The 21,568-nt window shown below is 41.7% G+C and overlaps 1 protein-coding gene across 6 annotated transcripts in view; it reads left to right on the top strand.

Moving 5' to 3' along the window:
• Nucleotides 1–21,568, top strand: part of AK8 (adenylate kinase 8) — a 70,527-nt gene that overhangs the window by 40,446 nt on the left and 8,513 nt on the right. For all 6 annotated transcript variants that reach the window (XM_010720946.2, XM_019621478.2, XM_019621473.2 and 3 more), the window contains one exon: nucleotides 4,655–4,796. In XM_010720946.2, coding sequence (XP_010719248.1) covers nucleotides 4,655–4,796 — 142 coding nt within the window. The remainder of the gene's footprint in view (nucleotides 1–4,654; nucleotides 4,797–21,568) is intronic.

Below are 21,568 nucleotides of genomic sequence, written 5' to 3'. Positions count from 1 at the left end.
TCAGGCGCTGCTCCGCGGTGCCGCTGTGGCCGGCAGGTGGCGCTATACAACCGGGAGCGGCGCGCTGCCCTCCCCGCGCGGCGCTGCCCCGGGGTGGGTCGGATTCCGCGCATCGCCACCCGCAGTGGGGATGGTTGGTTCCGTCCAACTGTGAGATGGAGGAAGAAGTCCCTGTGTGCTGGAGGTGTTATGTGAAAATCTCGGTCGGGCTACGCGACCGTGTGTCGCTAAGGAATCGGTTTTGAATGTTATTAAATTGGGGCAAACGTGGGTGTGAAAATGGAGTGCTTCTCTGAAAGGTCCAAATAAAATTACCTAATGTGAATAATGAGGAGTTTATAGAGCAATAAAATAAGCAAATTGCGTGCTTTGCTAATTTTAGGATTGACACCACAATCCGGGAAAGCAGCCTTTGGCAGTAGCTTCTACTCAGGGCAAGATGTTAACTGTCAGGTACTGGGATCGAGCCTCGGGCGTCTGAATTAGCAGTGAAAGTCTTCTGCTAAAAAAAATCTCTGAGTGAAATATAAAGGGCAAATGGACAGTATTGTCAAAAGGACCTTAAAGTTTTTACGGTGCAAAGCTGACAGAATTTATGCCTGCAAATGCATTTATGCCCTCCTTAAAATCAAGGGTTTATAGCACTGGAGAGGTGAGTCAATACGCTTCAGACGTCTGTTTTAAAGAGAAATAGGTGGAGGAGGAATCCATTTAAATATGATAATCGTATAGCTTGGAGCACTGACAGCTCTGAAGCTATTGGGGAATAGTGCCCTGTAAGCTCTCAAGCACTGTTTTTGCCTCTCAGTCTGTGCCTTTAATGTTCTGTTACTTTTGTCTTGAGCAGATGGTATGATTTTGTCAACTGATTGCCTGATAGGGTTTTCTATTAGTCCTGCAGATCTATGGGTTGGGTCAGAGCTAATAGGCCACACTCCTGTGAGTTTCATGAGAAAGTGCTTTTCATGCGAAACACCTTTTACCTGTGAAAAGCTTTGAAGCTCTGGGAAGTAAATTTATTTTTTAATGGTCTGCTGGAAGGTGCTGATTGACAGCCATGGAGACAGGAGCTCTCCGGGTGTCCGTGCAGCAGTTCCAGCAGGAGCAGCAGCGCTTCCAGCTTCTGTTCCTGTGCCATGCATGCCCTTACCTTTGGGCTGCTTAGGGTCACAGCCAGCTGTGTGGTCTGGACCATGAACACAGCCAAAACAGACTGAGAGATGAAGGGGATGTGCTGTGCGCTATTGACATCAGGCAGGAACGTAGTTCATTTGTGCTTATACTTCTATATGGAGCTGATTGTGGCCCAGTTCTGCCACGTGTGCCATTCTGGAGGCTCACCATGCAACCTGCCCCACTGCTCTCAGCATAGGGTGCTATTGGAGCTCTGAAGAATTACTTCTCAAGGTGGGTTTTTACTCCTATACCTTAATTTTGCTCCTTAATAGAGATGTGCTTCCAACTGCCTGGTCTGGATATCTCTTTGTAGCAAACTGTAATTTTTACAAGGGACTTATCTTTGGACCTCTCTAATGATAAAGTAAAATCTCTCTAGAGCCTCATTCCCCCAACTTTCTGAGTTGGAAACTCACACAAGCTTATGTTGAAAAGGAATTGATTATTCAAAGCTCTTGTGCTTCATAATCTACTTAAAACATGTAGATTGACTGCCTCATCAGAAAAGCTGTAGACTCTACTTTGCTATATAGCCCTCTGGGTCGTGTGCTAAAGGCCAGGAGACCTATGGCTAGATGCTCACAGGCTGTGTGCCACTCCAATTACAGGTTATTAATTTCCCTTGCATTCCGGAGACAGTTCCACATGAGTGAAAAGGAAAACCATACTGCAGCGTTCTTCATTACTTACTGCCTATACCACAGCAAAATACTGATTTCTTTCTCCCCTCCTCCCCCTTTTTTTGTTTCTCTGGCCTGCGGAAGATGTTTTACAGTTTTAATGCAGCCGTTTTAAGTGTGACTGTTCCTGTTCAAGGGCAGCTGATGTACTTTGTAATGCCATTGAACAGCCAACAAGCTATGTTCCCCCATTGTGTTGAAGTGATAGGTATGTTTGCTAATCAAGAGGAGAGCAGAGCTTGCTGTCTGACTTGTTTATGTTTTATTTCTCACCATCAAGCTTTAGAAGGAGGCACAGAAGTATGTAAGCATCTATATTATTCAGTGATATATAGATGTACGTGAGCACACAAGCAACGTGAAGAGTATCGCTGATCTTTTCTCATCAGTCATCACCAAAATTAGCAAGATATCAGGGTTACCACGTAATCCCCAGTACTCCTCAAAAGAACCATCAACCTGGTGTATTGTTGGCTATATTGTTAATTAATTGTTACTTCAACCTGTTAGATTTTGTTTTCCTCTTGTGTTGGCTTCAGTGTTTTTTTCAAAAGCAGTCACAAAACGGGAGGATTTTCATCCTCAGGCTTCACAGAAGACTAATGGGAAGTGATCAGATGAAGAGATGCCACCTGGTTCCCATCACAATTGCAATTTAACTGCTTGTAGGCTGTGGTGTTTCTCCTCCCCTTACGCAGGATGGAAGCAGTTTGACTCCTGGAACTGGAGAATCTCTGAAGATGTGCTGGCAGCCCAACAGCAGAGTGCACCCACTTGGGTTTCTGTGCCACTCCCAGGGCTCCAAGCTCTTGCCCTGATTCCCTGGAGTTCATCTTGCAGGGAATGTGGGATCATGCAGAGTCCCACCTTAGCATGGATTTATGCATGGCTTTGGAGGTCTCATTCAGTTCCCTTGCACAACCATCTTTAAGCATTCTGTAAGTTTCAAAAATCACATGTTTGGGCATCTTTGCATCCATTCCAGCAGGAATCATGATAAAACAATGTGCACGAAGACTGAAAGTTTCGCGTCACTGCCAGAAATTCATGAGTACTGGGAAATTTCCACCCATCTTTGCATGGGAATACATTTTCAGGAAAGAGAAGGTGGGATTTTGTTCTTGTTTTCCTACTGGGATGGCTTTGTTTGTGTTAGATCTTGTAACCTGGAGGGCTGGGAGAAGAGCTGACCTGCAAACAGCTCTGCGATGCTGCTGCTACTCCCAGCCTGCAGCTCAGCTCTTGGGTAGTTAGATAGGTAACATCTGCTTAATAACATTCCTGCCTGCTGTTAGTTTTATCCGTCCCATTTTTAACGTAATGCCAAGTTTTGCACTGTCATTTTACCCCCTGTCAAATGACTGGTAATGATTTTATTTCATACCTTTTTTTTTTTTCTTTTAGCAGATGGAGAATAATGCTCTTTAACTTGTTGGGTTTTTTGTTTGGTTGGTTGTGTTTTCTTTTGTTGTTTGTTTTTAATAATGTGAAACGAGTACCCTCAGTTAATACACTAATCTGTTTTGTAATTAATTCCCTGTGGTTTTCCTCCATTTTTGCTGGCACATTGAATTCTGAGTGCAATTCTGTAAACTCAGTAATTTGATTACTTAAAGCAGAGGTAATGAATTTCATGATAGAGGTATAAATCTTCAGGAAATATTAAATTTCAGGGAGCAAATGGATTCTATTACTGTAGTTCAAAATCAGCTTGTATCCAGGGTATAAACGTGCACTGACAATGATATACTCCTCTAAAACACAGGCACGTTGCTGTCAGTTAGTCCTAAAGCAAATTGCATTGTCAGAAATCTGACACATACACCCTCCTACAAAAACCTGTTGTATTTCTGTATGCAGATGCGATGGCAGGGCGAGTATCAAAACATCAGCATCCCACCGTGTGGATTTATGTCGCGTTTCTTATTGCTTGCTTCCAGTAGAGGCAACAGTGTATTAGACACAGTGCACAAATGAAGAGGAGAGACTCTCATTGCTTCTTGCAGATCACTTTGGCTGCTTTTTGGGATGCAGCTTCAGGTGGTTTTGCTGCCCTTTCTTTGCATTGTTTGACAAGAATCCCAACGCAATTCGAGACCTCCGGAAAATTAAGTCGTGGTTGTTGAAGCTGGTTACTTAATTCTCCTGTGTATGATTGCCTAGAATTTAAAAAGCTACATGGTGATTGTAAGCCCAGCCAGACTCTTGCAGGTATTACTCTCTTGCCTAAAAGATAAATCATAACAGAGGAAAGAAAACTTCTATCTCTAAAATTAGAGTCATCAGCACTGTAACCACAGTAGTTGAAATACGTTTTGGAAATGTATTTTTGGTCGTAAAAGCTTCAAGCCTTTGGGCAAAATGGAGACGTAGCACATCCAGCTTGCTATTGCAGAACCATTATCATCTCCAAAGTTAAATACAGAATGCTACAGACATTTTTTTTTTCCCCTGATTTTAGGATCAGGTCATTATTTTTGCATTTTTATAGGATTATGTCACACACTTCATTGTGACATCATCCCAGTATGGCTGGGAGAAAAAGGACAATGCAGAAGTATCAAGGTGTCAGTTCTACCAAACATTGTGCTGTAATCCTATGGTTTCTTATGATTTGGGGCTTTCTGTGACAGCACAGTAGATGTGCAGGCTCAGCAGCGATCCTGTCTCCAAAATCCATCATCTGTAAACATGTTTCTATTTTTGCTGTTCCTTTTAACCAGAAGTAGTGGCATGCTTGCCTCTTTAATTGCAGACTCAAAGTACAAAAGAAATGTCATTTTTGTAATCCTTTGCAGTCCCAGACAACATGGTTATGAAGATCCTGGAGAGACGCCTAAATGCACCAGACTGCATGGCCAAGGGCTGGGTGCTTCGTGGCTTCCCAAGGGACATCGAGCAGGCAGAGAGGCTGCAAAAAGCATGTATTATTCCAAACAGGTAAGATATATATTTAGCACATTACATACATTGCAAATAAGCCTGTGGAGAGATACAGAGCTTTCCTGATATTATATAGGCAGCTGCAACTTCTCTGTTTATTCCTTCCATATCTAGAAAGGGGGTCTCACTCCCAAAGAGCTGGAAATAGAGAGTTGGCCTTACAAATCCTTACAAATTACAAAGCAGATGGCCAAACTGGGGAAGAGAGGAGAGGTTGTTCTTCTCGTTTGTCTGAGTTGCTTTTAAAGGCAAGCCATAAAACCATAAGAAATGGATTAAAGTTTGGATTATATCAGGAGGTGTATTTTTATTTGCAGCAGGAGGGGGATCTTCATCCTCTTGCTTTAGCATTGGCATAATATCATGGAATATATTAGTACTGCAAGGACTCGTTGTGAGAGTTTTGGGTGTTGTGAAATAATTAAAGACAACATGAGAATTATATTTTATTTGAGCCATAAAGCATTGTTCACAAGTGCAATATAGGAGAAATGAGCATCAAAAGAGAACTTGTAATACAGGCAGGTACAGTGGGGTTACTCTTCACAGCTGGTCCAAAGGTGGTGAGCCTTTGAAATGTTGGTAGACTTATCTATGCTGAGAAGCTTTTCCATTGTGCTCCAGGGGTTCCTGGTTCAGTCTGTGCAACTGGATGACACGGTGGCCACTCCCAAGGCACACGGGAAATATGTGGTCCTTATGCTTCTAAAAACTTGTTTCTATCTAAGAACTAATGGTGGAAAAAGTGTTTAAGTTGGTGAAGGTATTCTTCCTTCCTTATGTCTTCTCTGTGGCTGCCTTTGTCATGAAAAAAGTGGAGAAAGAATCTTGATAGCAATGCTAGTGACAATTAAATAGCATTTCCCATGGATTATTCTTCCTATGCACTTAAAAAGTAGATCCACAGTCTGTGAACAAGTATCTGAGCACATGAGATCATTGTGAATGCTCCAGTGTGTGCAAGGTGCTCCTTTACAGGGCTGGGACCTCATCAAGCGAGAAAGAACAACTCGTTCTAAGATCTTCCAGGTAGAAATTTTGCACTCATCCATTTCTTCAGCTTCCATTTTCTTTAAAGAGCGACGCACATTCAGATCTGAGTTAAGAATTTGGCCCTTACTATTTTACACAGGGCTTGAAGTAGGGGACAAAAATAGGCATCATGCTACCTGATTGATTTTGGAGCTGTTATTTTCCATGCAGCTGAAGCAGTAGGTGTATGAGGGAGAGAGGGTGATTATAAACAAAAGGACATATTGCAGCATAGGATAGCAGGGCAGTAATTCAGTTGCAGTTGTGATGCTAGTTATAAAACACTATCTGCAGAGGTGGTGTTTCTGACATCAGGAGAAAACCCTGATAGAATTATAGCCCTGAAATCAATCTGGGAATAGGATGCAGAAATCTATAAATCAGACACAGAACAATCTGCAAAGTCTCATTTTTAGGAGGACTCTGTTGATGAAATTAGATTAAAATAAATTTACATATATATCAAGTTTATTATTAAAATCTAGTCACATCAGTAAACAAAATTATTTGTGAAAGAGTATGTTACTCTGTGTTTTGAACTCAAAGTAGACCTCTTTGGCTGATCAGAACACAGAGTTATTGTCTGGTTGTCAAGTCATAAATCTATTCCTTAGAGCTAATAAATGGTTAGTGTTCAAATACTATGTTTTATCTGACTCCCACCTCATAAAGCTAGTACACATAATACTAAATTATACAGCATGGAGCAGGATCAGTCTCCTGACTCCTCCATCTTATGGAAAGAAAAACAAACCCAGTAATTGATGGTAGAAAAGAAGGAAAATAAAGTTATTTGAAAACAAACAAAATGGGCCATAAAGTTTGTTAAAATGTAACAATAAAAAAAACTCATAGGGAGTCAGCCACTGCATCCAAAGAACTGGCCTGGAACAAAAAGGAAAATAATTCATCTTCTACTGAAAGACGAAGGTGTAAGGTTTTGTTTAAATTAGAATTTGCAGTAGAGCAAAGGCTGGCTTATGGGCTGCAAGAAGATCTCCTTTGCATCAGAAAAAACTTGTCTACAAGAGAACTCCTCTTCCTATACTCAGAGAAGAGCCTTGTACTGCTTTCTGTGTTCTTCCCCATGAAGCAGTACTGCTTAAGTGGACAGGATCCTAATCGCATTGAACTGTGGCAGCCTTTAGGGCAAATGAGAAGCTGAATCCATTAGTGGTCTCACAGCTATCTAGCAAAAGAACAACATTAACCACTTAGTGACTGCGTGAAGTGGGACTCCAAGCACACTTACAGGTTGCCATCTGAAGCTCAGAACTTCTAATGCAAGAGGCTGAATTTCCTCATCCAAATGACCATAAACAGGCATTTTAGCTTTGTTCATTGTTAATGCTTGAGCATCAACAACAGGAAATCCGTAGCACAGTGCTGGGCAGTTCTGATATAAAGAAAACTCAATATTTTGCAAAATCTTCCTTGTCTCTTTCTGCTCCCTCCCAAGTATAGATAAAACACAGTTCAGCAGCAACAATCTCATCTGTTATTTTTCTCTAGTCATCAGCTTCTGCTTATTCATAACCAGCTGTCTGCTGGTTCCAGGCCACTTTGTGGCCACCAGCAGTTTACAGATGCCCTGAGCTAGAGGCTCGTCTGGACAGCTACGTCTAATAACCCATTTTTCTTGACTTTACAGCTTCTTCAACACGTACTTTGGGCCTCGACCAAGTAGGAATGGGTTTCCCTTGTTAATTCAGCGTTACATGAAAATGCTTTGCTGGGGCTTTCTTGGGTTATAAAAGGAAACAGTTGTAAGAATTCCCTGTGCACCCTCCCCTCACACTCCAGTTTTATATCCTCTTGTATATCCCAGTTCAGCCTCAGTTTCCTATGCAAAGGACCTTGACTTGTTTATTGCTTCTTTTTTTGGAAGTCATTTCACTTTTCTGATGATGCTGGTTCACTGTTCTCTTCTTGTAGTTCTTCTAGCTGTTCTTTTTCTATGATGGGACAACCAGAACCACATTCAGCTTTCAACACAGTGCTGTGTGCTGGATATGTATATATAGGAGCACAAACACGTTTTTATTTTATCTCCACTAATAACCACTCATATTCCATTAGATGTTACTGTGATACATTTGGGAATAACGTCTCGTGTGTAGATTGTGGTAACTATACAGTGTCTCTTTCATTGAAAACATACTGGAAAATGACAAAGTGTAACCAATCTCAACTGAGTGTACACACTCAGCCAGAAGGAGCCTGAGGAGCCTTTAACTCAAGATCTCTGTAGTTAAAATTACAGCCTAGTTTGTGTTAGAGTTCCCCTCAAGATGATAAAACCACTCTTTCCATCTGTTCCAATGGGGGCTACTGCTAAGGGTGTCCTGAGATTCCCATTTCCTCTGCTACACCACTTGCTTTGTTTTCCATCTATTCTGAATCCAGGGCTGATTGTTTACATCTCAGTATTGATTAATTATGTTACAGCAGTACCTACACACTTCATTATTAGACAAATAAAACGTTGTCAGTTCCCATCTCATCTGATATGCAGAAAATTCACCCAGCCGTACACCATGAGAACAGACAAAGCTGGGGAGGGATGCTGAACTTGAGGGGTGACGTAGCAGTACAATGAAACAAGCGTGCAATATACTTCAAATACCCATTTTCCAATACTAAAGGTTTTCCTTTCCCAGTGGAGAAAACAAACAGCAGTAGCTTCTCCAATACAAGTTTTCCAGTGCTGTTTTATCTGGTCTTCAAAAGGATGTGGATGTATCTCCAATTATATGATCTTTTTACATAATAGATTTAAAGCTTCTTTTTCACCAGGCTACTAAGAACTTGTATCCAAACAGATTAGGATAATGAAGTTCCCCATTTCTAACGTAGCATATGTGAATATGTTGAGAACAAAAGGAAAAAATCAGAATGGGGAAAAAAAGATTTTTTAAACTATTTGGTCTTTACGTGGGGCTTTCATATTTCTGCAGCTGATCCCAGTGTGGATTAGGGATAATAAACAGCCTATTAATGGAGGCCTGAACTAGGAAATGGAGTTTGAATCAGCAGCAAAATTCAATGGCTGGTGAAGGTTAATAACTCCATTACTACCAGCTCTATTTTTTAGCCGTTTGAAGAGCTAGGTGTTAGCCTTATCTTACTCCTCATTAATTGAGCTAATAGAACCCCAGTGACCCTGCCGTGCTGCCATTATCTGAGAGTTTACCAGACATGGACTGGAATACTTATCGCTGAATATGTATTCCTCAGATTCATTTTTTATATCAGAAATATTTTTGTTAAAGATTGGCTGTTCTTCTGGTCTTTTTTTTTTTTTCCCTTCCTGCCTTCTGTAACAGCTACATATTTGATATTTGGAAATTAAATGTAAATGACTTAATTAAAATCCTATCAAGCAACGAGCTAAGTCCCAAAATAGTTGCATCAAGAAAACATAACAGTGATTGAATTATTCTGACATGGAAAATCTTACAGGGCATTTTTAAAAGTTTGGTCTAATTTAAATGATAGCCTCTGTGTATCTTTTTAGTTGTGTTTTTAATTGATGGCATGCAAAAACCTTATGAGTAACGAAGAAGAAATGTTGTAACAATATCTTATTTTCCCCTCATTTTCAAGGGAAAAATACAGAAAGATTGTTTGTTAATTAAGGAACTAAATCAGTACACCACAATTTGCCTGCACCAGGGACAGAGAGAAACTGCATGCAAGTCCAAATGGCCTATGGCTTAATTTTAAAAGGAAGTAGTAAAAATAATGGGCAGATCAATTCCCCGTTTCAATCATTCTTGCTTTCTGTCTCTTCTGATTAGAAAGCAGCTCTCTCTTACCAGAGCTGTTTTCTGGTTGCTGGCTTGCTGACTGTTGTCTTCACTAATGCTAATTGGTTTCCTTTTTATTATCACTTCTCACATCAGTGCTCCCACCCCAGCTACTCTTGTCCTTCTCCTCTACATATTCAACGCCAAACAGAGTTGAGTGGCCTGGTAAAATCTAAGGGGCAAGTCATTAGGAGCTAAGAGGGCAGGACAGAGTCATTTACCTTTCTTTTCCTGTTCCATCTCTACTGCAGGAGTTGTCACTGAGCTCTTCATAACGGGCAGAATGTCTCAGGGAAGCATAACTATGCCATTAGCCTTATACATAGCAGCTGTGCATGGAAAGGGCACTCTGTGCTTTGGCATCTGGGCTCTATCCAGCAGTCACACCCACAGGTTTCTTCACAGTGACAATTAATTCTCTATGTTTAGTGCAAAAAGCAGCACACCCAGTCTTTGGTCCTACACGAAACTGACAAAGCATCTCCTCTGTATATATGTCTAATGTTTGGTTGATGGTGGAGAATCTTTATTCTCCTTTCTCCCTCTCTTCCTTAGCAGACTCTTTTATCTCCACCCTCAAAAAACAACAGTAATCTGAATAGATGTTATTGCTACTAAGGAACCCAGCAGATTGCTACAGAGGGAAAAAAAAAAAATCAGTCATTACAGGAATTATGATGTCACTGCTGCAGCCTTTGCTGATCATTGTGCCTGAGCTGTAGTGGTACCATGTCCTGGAGAGAGCCATTCCTGTGCCTCTTGAGCCAACAGCAGCAAAGCATCAAATGCAGTTTGAAAGCCTTCGATGGACTTTCTGTGAGATGCTGCATTTGCTGTCACAAACATCACTTCTTCTTTCTTACTCTGCTCCAGCAACAATAAGAGGTATATTTGGCTTCAGTTGTGGGAAGCAGCTATTAGTTTAAGTTTCCTCTTCCAGGCTCCTTTTGATTGTTGAAGTTGGTTTGGTGAAGTCCTGGGTCCAGCAATTAAGGAGATCTCTGATCTCAGCAAGCTTCCAAGTCTCCAGGAAGAGAAAGAAGAAAAACTTCTAAGCCAAGGGTTTTTTTTATTATTATTTTTTTAAGGACACAAAACCACATGCAAAGAATCCTTTCATTCTTTTTGCTGCAGAAAAAAAGCCATGTTTTTCTGCAGTAGCTACCTCTTGCAAATGAGGAGACATTAGGAAACCTGAAGACTCTCTACCCTGATAAAATGTGTAGTCTGGGCTACTTTTCATGTCTTTGGCAATTGTAGCAAGTGTTAGACAAGACAAACCAAACCAGAAAAATCTCTGCATGGGAACAGCTACAGTCAAACTGTGGAAGCACTGAGCTTAATATTAATGCTTTCAGTGCTTCTTCACAAAGTGACATGAAGTATCCATACTGCCAAGGCAATGCCAGTGCTCCTAGATCCTCCTTTGGCTTCTAAAATTAGATGCCTTTGATCAAGGTGACTTTGAATAGCTGACATTGGGTAGTAATCTCTAAAATCAGCAAAGACAGTTCAGGATATTCACCTACAACACAACTTTTGTTCAAGGAATGAAAGTCATGGGATATCAAAGTGTTATTGCTTCTCTGATCATACGTGCTTTTCGCTCCTGAATTATTTTTGCTTTGGTGACAAAAATGGGAATAAAAACCCTAACAACATCCCTAGGAGCTCACTGAGCTCACAGAGCCTGGTCCCCTTGGGTTTCTCAGCATGCTCTTCTCTCATCCTGCTCCCTGGGCTGACCCTGTGGGCTGGGATCTGGCAGCAGCCTACGTGCTGTGAAAGGGCCATCCTGCAGCCCTTGGCTGTTTGGTATTGAGCTACTTTTAAGTAACATTTTTGCTGAGATGATTATGCAGGAGAAGATGGAGCTGCATGTGGCCATGCACCCTCAGTCACATTTTGTTGAGTGTAGTGTAATTGATCTCACCAAGGTAAAACATGATATGCAGTGTCAATTCTGACTGTTTCTTCGTGGACTGAAGCACCTCGTTTTTCAAAATTTTACCTTAATTTCCCCAGTAGTTCACACACAAAAGAACCAAGATGCAAATCTTATCTTAGGGGATGTAGGAGCTTTTGGTAAGGAAAATACTGGTTTCAAGAAGAGGTTGGAACCAACAAGCTGGAGGAACTAAACTGAGGGAGGAAAGCTTCAAATATAATGGTGCAACAGAATTTTAATATGCACTGGAGAAAAGACCACATATTGATAAAACTGATGAGACTTGTCGTGCCTGAGAACTGTGGGTGGAGACGGTGTCTGAGAAAGCACAGGAGGAAGAGGAGGGCTCTGCAGTGTTGTCGGGCATCTCAGATCATTATCTCTTACCATTTATTTACTTCAGTGGTGTGGTGGCAAAAGTTGGCTGAGTATTATTCTGAATACATGTAGAAAGGTTAACTGTTACATCTGCACATGTGAAAATGTAGTTTATGAAAGTCCCTTACTGTGTTTGCTGTCTGATTTTGCACCAGGGCGGTTACATTAGAAATGTTCCTTACCTTTGAACTCTGTGATTACTAAAATTCAGGAATGCTGGAATAAAAATGCAGGACAAGGCTTTGCCAGCTGCCCTCCGGTTTAGAAGTCTCTCTGGGCCTGAGCCTGATCCCAGAGTAAGAAAGCTGTTACCCTGGTAGTGTGGCTGGCAGCATTGGGCCGTGCTGAAATCCACAGGCAGAACTGGCATTATGCTGCTTTTGCTTAGATTCTCCATGCTGAAGATCTGGGAAGACAAGTGCATCAGTCTGTAGCAAATGTAATACGGCTTGGGTGATTAAAACTGTCAAGTAATATTGCATATTGAATGGAGACTAGTTTGTCATTACCATGAGGATTAGAAAGTGTAATCTTCATTAAAACATCAGTGGATTTACTGCTGTTTGCCTTGGAACAAGATATTTGCTCAGAATTTTCTAGTTAGTAAATTTAGCAAGTGCAGGGCAATTTGAGAGAGCAGAGCTGACTGGTGTCGTGGCTTATCCTGCAGGAAAGGTGTTGGAGCGATCCCGTAAGTCTGACAGATGCAGTGGATCTAATTCTATTGGTCTGGATCGTGTGCAGTCACATAAATGTATTAATCACCATCACTTAAATTGGCTTCCCTTGTCTCAGCTGTCAGTGGAGACCCAGTGTTTTTGTGCTATGAAAGGATTATAATTTCTCTCCCTAAATGCATCGTGTTTACATATTTGTGTATTACTAAAGCCTGTCCTTTGTGAGGTCTGAAACACATTTTGGGTAAGGCTCTCATCTGTCCCACAGAGGCTTTTTTCTTCTCCTTTTCTAACAGACGCTGTATTTTTGAGCTCAGTAAGACCAGTAGTAAGCTTTGCACATGGTCAGAATTAAAAAAAAGAAGAAGATTGTATAGTAAGGTTGTTTTGATGTGAATCCTGTTAAATATCCCATTGATAGGAGCTGCCACGATCCAGAGAGCAATTTGTTCTTCTGCCATAACTCTCAAAAGACCAAGGAATGGCAAGTTAAAAAAAAAAAAAGTTGTTTGATTTAACCTTCCCAGAAATGCTGCTAATTTTGTGAACGTAATTCAAACTGATTTTCTAGCCAAGTTTATATGAATAAGAATTCCACCTCATGTAGTTGCAGTAAAATGAAAGGATTTGTGTTGGCTGTGAATTTGCCCCAAAGTTGAAGACAAGAGAAACAGAATAAGGAAATCACGTGGCTTCTCGGCCCCTTGAGTCTTCTGGGCTTGTCAGGTTGACATATATTTTTCATGGCTGTGTTTCCAGTAGACCGGTGAGCTGTCAGAGCTAAGTCACGGGTAAGGCAAACTTGCTACAATTTTGTAACCCTAACCCTAACTGCCATGGATGAGAGTGCATTGGTACAGCCAGAACAGGAGCAAGTCCTTGGCTTTCATCCCAATGGATTACAGGACCAGATGAGAACTTAAGGTCTCATCTACGTCCTCCTTTATATTTGCCTTACAAGCATAGGAAGTTCAGTCATTACAGCTTCCAAGTGAACAAGAAGTTGAGAGTAGCTCCCTCTGATTTATTAAGCCTTGCGTTTCAGTGCTAAGTGTAGGAAAGCTCAATATTCAAGCTGAAAATTTGTTTTTAGTTCCTGCCTTGCTGAGAATTTCTGCAGCAGCTCCTAAGCACGGCGTCTTCCTTTCTCCCACCCCTACCTGACCCTGCCATAGATCTCAACGGTTGTTTTACCTTGTTGATGTTTTGTCTATATTTGCTTTAACCAGATGCCCCTCTTTGCATGCAGCACTGGGACTCATCCCCTCTCTCCTATCAACAATAATTAGCCTTGTAAGACTAATGGAAGAAATCGTGTCTAATTACCCTGTTGAAGGCCCAATTATGTTATTAACATTTGTGGGCTATAAGCTAATGATGAGGAGAGCTGCTCATTTGCATAGCATTAAGTTAATTGAGCTGGAAGCTATGGGGTGGATAGCGGTGATGATAGCAGGATTCTGTTACAGAATGGATAATGATGACCAGAGCAGGACGATTCACCTGACAGGTTTATTAATTAACAGCTATCTGATTACCTAAAAGAAATGGCAAGTGGCAGTCCTGAAAGAAGGGGCAGCATTTCTTTTTATTGAAAGATTCTGTATCACTGTTGATGTTCTGGGATGATTTATGGTAATGGCAGTGTGAGCTCTTTCCTGGAAGCCTACCCAAAACTCATTTGGGTTCAGCCCCACGCCGTTATGAAAATGCTCAGTGAATGTCCCATAATTCTAAATATTCCTACATAGTGCACCAAGTGGGGCTGTGCCAGTGAACTCGTACAGCTCTGAGAACAGTGTATTTTGGGAATCACAGTCCTCGAGTTTTGGCCTTGGAAGAGCTGGATGGTTTGATTTTGTAAAAGCACTTGTTAGTTGTGGTGTTGGGAGGGATCCTCTGTTGTATCAGGGAGAAAATAACAGTAAACTTAGAGCTTTTCAGATTTCTCTGGTACAAACAAAGCACAAGTGAAGGCGAGCACCCTTACCTTCAATTTATTTCTAGGCACAAAGAGTTGTGCAGTGTTGTTGGGCCTTTTAAGAAACGGGATTTTTTTTATTATTATTACTTAAAACTGTGGTAAGTATAAAAATCTGTCTTTTCCTTTCTGATTAGATGTCAACTTGTCTTGTTAATTCCAAACACATTGTAATTCACAACAGATTCAGACAGTCTTGTTTGAACTGCAGTATCCTTTAGATGAAGAAAACCCACTCTGTTTAAAAGTTGCCTGCATTAATGATTCCAAGGGAGAGCTGAGCTACTTGCTACACCGTTCTTCTTTCTTACAAATCCTCACCTTAGTTCTGAAGGTACCCACATGTCAAATAACACCTTCCAGTAAACAAATGTTCTTAGATTTTTCTTTTTTTCCTACTACTTCGAAGGGCCCATTATTAAATCATGTGAACTCCAGCCCTTAACTACTGGCTGGGACACCGGTTCATCCTGGAATGACCTCTGACCAGACTTGTTCAAGGCAGAAAGAGAATACTGCCAATTTTAACCTTCCAGAGAATGACCTTTTATCCATCAAGATGGCACAATGATTAGTGTTTCAATAGAAAGGGATCTGTGAAGAGTAAAGACCTATGGTTAAAATGTCATCACCATTAGTGTGCTGTCAGAGAACCTACATTCATACAGTTTCCCTTCGTTCTGGGACTGAAATGTGTTGGATACCAAGGAGTAGATAACGTTGCCTTGATCAGATGTGATAAGGACTCCAAAAGCTTAGACTTAGAAACATTCACAAATCAGCACAGGCACATTTGGTCATAAGGAGAAGAAAAGTAGAAAATCAAATATAAAGGACACAGTTTGGGAGAGCAGCTCCTGAGCTGCTACATCTGATCTGTTCCTATAACTAGCAGCTGCCAGCAAGGAGAAAATCCCTCTGTTAACACTGACTGAGGGACAGTGACTCCGTGGCTGCAGAAACCCATGTGATATGGAGCAAGTGAGGGTGAAATGTTTGTCCAGTATTTACAAAGAGCATCTTCTCTCTCCTTCTAGTGATGGCACAGAGCCTGATCTCCACAATTGTGTTAAAATTACCTAAAAAGGTTGCTCAGGAAATGTAGCATAATAAACAAGTGCTGGAATTTAAACCCTACGTCCTCCTGCTCCTCATTATCTTTCTGTAATCACTAACCCATACAGTCAGAGTTGGATAGAAATATCTTTACTGTACAAATTAGTTTTTCTGTGAGGCATTGTGCAGTTCACTAAAGTGCCTTGCTGAATAAAATAGACAAACGCAGCATCAAGCCAAGATCCAATAGATGAGGAATTATGTATTTAATTCAGAGTTCTGTATGGAGTGCTCATAAAAGCTTGATCATGATAGAGGGGCCAATAAACATTTGGGAACATAAATATTTCTGTAGGAAATGGCTTTGTGAAACATTTAGTTGTTGAGTAATAAGAACAGAGAAAATCAGAGGAGCAGAAATCTCTGGGTACTAATCTGATGGGTTATATATGATATATATATATATATATAAGAGATTTTTTTTTTATGGGACCAGTAGCAACAAATACATTGAGTCCTGCACTTTCTACTAACATCTTCATCTGTTTGATGCCCAGCTTTCTATCTCAGCTGCTCCAAAGGTCAGCTTTAAACCTAAGGAAAGCAGTGGATGAGACCTAGGAGTGCTGAGCTACTGTGGACACAACCTGTAAGTTCTCTGAATCTGCAGGAGTGGAGTGCTTTGAGCAGACAGAGCAAAGCCTTGGAATCTCAGGCTCACCCAGTCCCACCCAGCAGCTCTGCTGTTGGAACAAAGCCTCTGTCAGAGGGACCTAGAAGGACTTGGTAGCAGATCTGGTGGCAGCTTCTGCCAAGGGACAATCAGGAGAAGCTGGGTGTGGGCTGGAGGCAGGTACTGGAGGTGCTCTGCTGGCAACTCACCTGCTGTTGGCACCCTTCAGCAGCAGAAGGTGATGGAGCTGGGGGAACAAATCTGATCACACACCTCACAGATTGCAGAGAGGTGGGCAGTGTTCGTGGTCAAGGATGGGCTGCGAGTGGATGTGCAACTGCCTGAGGATTTGGGGAAAATAATGCTCGCGGCATCTCTGTCTTTTGGCTTTTTCGGAACATCCATTACTTGAGTGTTTAGGCATCAATCCAGATCGACGACACAAGGAAATCACACATTTTAAATTGTATTTTAAATGATCAAATTGTAGAACAAACACTCTGGCAACACAGCTGGTGCCTTTGTCAGTGCATAGGCTCAAAAATAAGAGAATTGGTAAGAAAAATAAAACCAACGTAGGAATGGCTAACCAGGCAAGAAGCGATGCTTTGGCTGCAAGGATTTTTGAGGGCTACAGAGAAAAATACAGTAAGATTAGGAAATGTTTGTCCAGCCCAGATGACAGATGTGTGAGAAGATGTTATCATTTGCTACTTTTCTTTTTTTCCTCTGAAAACAGCAGCAGCAATGAGCTGGCAGGCACAGTGAAATGCAGTTAGCAAAAGTAATGGGAGTTGAAAGTTTGACCTTTTGTGATGGAAATTTGATATGAAAAAAGGGTCTTTTGATAATTTCTCTACCCAATCAGATATTGGAGATGTCTTGATCCTGTTTCCTCATTTGCATGCTGACTGATCTCATTTGAAAACCCAATCATTCAGAAATATTGGGACGTCAACAGAAATGTTACAAGCAAGGAGCCGTTTTATCTGAAAGGTCTGCAGGATGTCATCTCTTGTTTTTCACTCCAGTGGCCTGATCTCTTCTTCATCATCCCATGTTTTTATTGGCAGGATAAGTTGAACATATTGAAATGCAAATAGCCTTTTCCACATTGAACCAAAATAGAGAAGTTTTTTGCTGTATGATTGATTGTATCCAAGGTACTTCAAAAGCAACAAAGAAAGTACTTTCTGCTGGATTTCGTGCCATTGCCAAGTTTTGACGTTTCCTGTCAGTAATCATGGGCAGAACAAGGTTTCTGGGCCCCCATCTCACCTCTGTTTTTCCCCCTCGTGAGGCCCACGCTGATGCATTTCACTGTTTCTGGGACAAGGCTGTGAGGTCCTCCCACTTCTCTCCATGGACTCACACACAAATGCTGTCCTCAATGTATTTAATAGACTTTCTGAAATTGTAGAGCTGTATTAATCCAACAGTGGTATAATTCAAAGCCTACCAATATTGCATACTGACTTTCAGCTGTGTTACAGATCCCTGATGCTGGGCACTGCCCACTCAAGTGAGTTGAATCTCACAAAGAATTTAACCTTTTATTTTCTAGAGCAGGCAATTCAGTTTTCATTTCACTCAACCACATGGGTGGGTTCATGGCATGTTCTTATACTGTGCAATTGGAAATCACTTTCCCTTATTTCAGAGAATGCCTATTCATGTCTTAAGCCAAAATTCTCTATTTGTTAATCCAGAAGCTAAGAACAAATGAACAATATATAGTAGTTCCTAATAAAGAAAGTGATTGTCAGAGACTTTTTAGAGATTCTGCTTTTTAGAAAAAAATAAATGCTCACTGACTGTAAATCTCTTGCTTTGTACTGGTGAACACCTGCACTGGGCTGCAAAAGTACTTGCTGTTTTTGTGCTTTGGTGTAGCTTTTAGAACAGAATGATGCCAGCAGAAATGAAGGGCAGAGATGGAAGTTATTCGTTTAATGCTGTGGCACTTGGCTGGGAGATGGTTTGTCACTGGAATGCCAATGGAAGCTGGCACATTTTAAAGAGTAATCCTGTGCACCAGCTCCTGGCTGTCCCTCCCTAACAAAACCTTTCTTAAAATGGTCTGGTTTGTAAAGTTTTGCTTCTGGCAGATCGGCACACATCCTTGGGTTCTTTGGAGCCCAAAGGTTCAGAAAGGGGACTCGATGCCCTGTGCTGTAGTGTGGGGCATGTGACAGGGAGCAGCAATGCAGAGTAGGGGACGGATGGACCAGATGATCAGCTTTACAGTGTAGGATGTTTTGAAAGTTGTGTAGTTGGTATTCGTACAATGCTTTGAAAGGTAAAGCTCTAAATTAGGCAGGAGGTCAAGAATTACCAGTCTGCCTCAGGTGGGGTGACAGTATGTCTGATTAGGGACGTGTAGAAGTTCAGTCTGCAGTTCTGGGCTGCAGAAATAGTACCCAAGTGAACCCAACTTGTTCTTTATTCGATAGATTTCAAGAGCTGACCACAATGTAGTGCATCAATTTGTTGTATCCATCTTCCCCCAATTTCTCCAGCAGTAGATGTAGTTCTGGGTGCAGGCTGGGAGCTTCACTGATGGAGGAATGCATGTGTGGGTGACTGAGGACAGGAGCACCTCGACTGACTGATGGGCCTCTTCCATCAAACCCCTCACCCTGTCGGCCAGCAGAGAGTGCTTTGTGGGATGGCAGTAGAGGTAAACCTCCTGTTCTTTGGGCAATAAAAGTAAACCTCCCATTCTTTGGGCAGTAAACTGAAGCTGTTGGTATGAACCCCGAGTGCAGCTCTGCGTTAGACACCGAATGTTTTCCCAGATGGGAAAGCAGCCTCTTTCATCTCTCAGTATTCTAGAATATCGAACCACGTAAATTAAAACATGATGTGTTATCCTCAATAACCACAGCAATCAAACTCCTCCCTGCTGGATTCTTTTTTTGTAATATATTTCTCTCGCCACCTATTTCTGTTGCTCCTCAGTGTTGAGAACAAAAACGCAGCTTAGTTTACCAATATTTTCTCTATGGTGAAGTCAGCATAGAATATTAGTGTCCAAAAAGTTGTAAAACAAAAGACTATCATATGTTGCACCTTTTAATCATGTAATTGCTGAGTGACATTTAACTCTGCAGCTTTAAGTTTCCCCTTTGTCAGCCAGCCTTCTCCTCCTGCCTCTCTCATCCCCTCCTCTCGAGGCAGCCTGCTTTTGCAGAGTAGTGCTTTAACTACACTGAAGTTTGGCTGGGCTTCTACATATTACAGCAGCAACACGAAAGCAAACAATTGAAGTATTTGAGAACAATGAAATATGTATGGCTATCTGTGACAGCCCTATAAAGCAGAGCAATTAGCCGCGTAATCCGAGAAAGCCAAAGCGCCCGGCAGCCCACGGTTCCCTATTAGTTAAATGCTTTTTGTACGTCCTCTTCCCATCAAATCAACTAACACTTCCTTTAATTGGTTCATGAATTATACAGCTTGGCTGCATTATAATTTAATCACCAGTAAACATTCCTGGGGCCCGCTGTAAAGCGTATAGCGCTCATTAATTCCTTAATTTCAGCAGATGGAAGGGGAGATCGGATGAACGGTGGCAGTACAGAGCGCCTTGGGCAATGGAAGAAGGAAAAAAAGGTGGGGGGCCGTTTAGGTTTTTTAAGGGCTGTCAGAAACTCAATCTGTGAGCTGTCAGCAGCTTGGACCCGCTTCCCCCCGCCTTCCCCTGCCTTCACCCCACCTACCGCTGCAAGTGACTGACGGATTCATATGGAGCCTTGTCAACCCGTCTTTAAACATCAAGCCAGCGGGTAAACCAAGCCCAATGTAAATTAATTCTTGTCTTACGGGCCCCCCTTTCTCTGTCCCCATGAATATTTCATGGCGGGCAGCATAAATATTAATTCTAATAGCTCTGCACAGTGGTTATTATTTCTGTTTTATGACAAATATTCATAAAATATTCAGGACCCTTTTTTAGAACATTTACACACTTGATTGTGAAATTTTCCAGCTTCCTGGGGACACAGTAAACATATTGGGGTTCTCTTGATGGACTTTTTTCTCTCTTAATTAATACTACGCCGCATTAATATTTAATCGGATTTAGTTTTCTTTTCCCCAGAAGTGAACCCTATTACATTTGAGGATTTATTTGACAGTATTTAAACAGGGAATTTTTATTCCCTATTATGAAATTGGTTTCCTTTGACACACATATAAAATGACACATAATAATCCATTCTTTTATTCCCTCCCCTCACCCCCGCATCGTACACTTTTTGGTGTCGGTTCTTCAATTTATCTCATAGACCAAATATCCTGCCAGCAACAAAAGTTTGTGTTTAAATGGTGGAGTGGGGGGACTCCGATGTAGCTTCTTATGAGAACGCTTAAGATTAAACATCATTTGCTATCAATTTGATTCCGTTTATTTAAAAGGAAGAAAAGTGTAAGGAAGAAAATTGTAAGGAGGAAAAGTGCTTTTTAGGAGCAGTTGGTAGCAGAGAAAAGCAGCAAACAGGCAGTGAAGGCATCGCTTCTGATACGAGTTTCCAAGTGCTTAACCCCAGAGTTAAAATTTGCTCAGCAGAATGTAATTAAGGCAGGGAGGGCTGCAGGCACCTGAGGAAATGGGACTGCACCGGGGGGAGTGGATTCAGGCTCCCAACCATGGGCCTCTGGGGCTGCAAAGGCTTTCGATTATGGGAGGTGGATCTGACTAACCTTACGGATGGTGGGAATCGTGGCAGCACATTACTCCGAGGCAGTGCTGGCTGCCATCTTATTCTGTGATTCATAAAGCACCGCTGGAATGAACTCCAGGCGGAATGCAAAGATGCTCGAATAACAGCTGAGAGTAAGGAGGAGGCGAAGAATGAAAATGAAGGGAGAAACGTAAAGCAGGTTTGAATGGAGGCAAGCCACTTAGTGCATACAGAAAGAGTTCATATTGCTTTCTGAAGAGAAGCTTTAAAAACGCATGGAAGCCCCGAGTATGAAAGCATTTGCTCTGTACACAGTGTTTTTCACTGTGCTTCTATAGCACTTGCACTGCCGGCAGCTCCTCTTGCGTGGGATGGCTCTGGGTGTACATCTGTGTGATACCAGAGCAGCTCCTCTGCTTTCTCCCAGCTGAAGACCCAGCCCATGGTTCTGCCCTGCAAGGCTATGCACGATCCTGTGGGGTGAGCCATGTGGTACCTGCAGAGACACTGTGATGGCTGGAGGGTGGGCT

The sequence above is a fragment of the Meleagris gallopavo genome, chromosome 19 (genome assembly GCF_000146605.3).
Source record: "Meleagris gallopavo isolate NT-WF06-2002-E0010 breed Aviagen turkey brand Nicholas breeding stock chromosome 19, Turkey_5.1, whole genome shotgun sequence".
NCBI classification, from domain to species: Eukaryota; Metazoa; Chordata; class Aves; order Galliformes; family Phasianidae; genus Meleagris; species Meleagris gallopavo.
The sequence above is the reverse complement of the archived record's forward strand: the minus strand, read 5'-3'. Positions and strand labels throughout refer to the sequence as shown.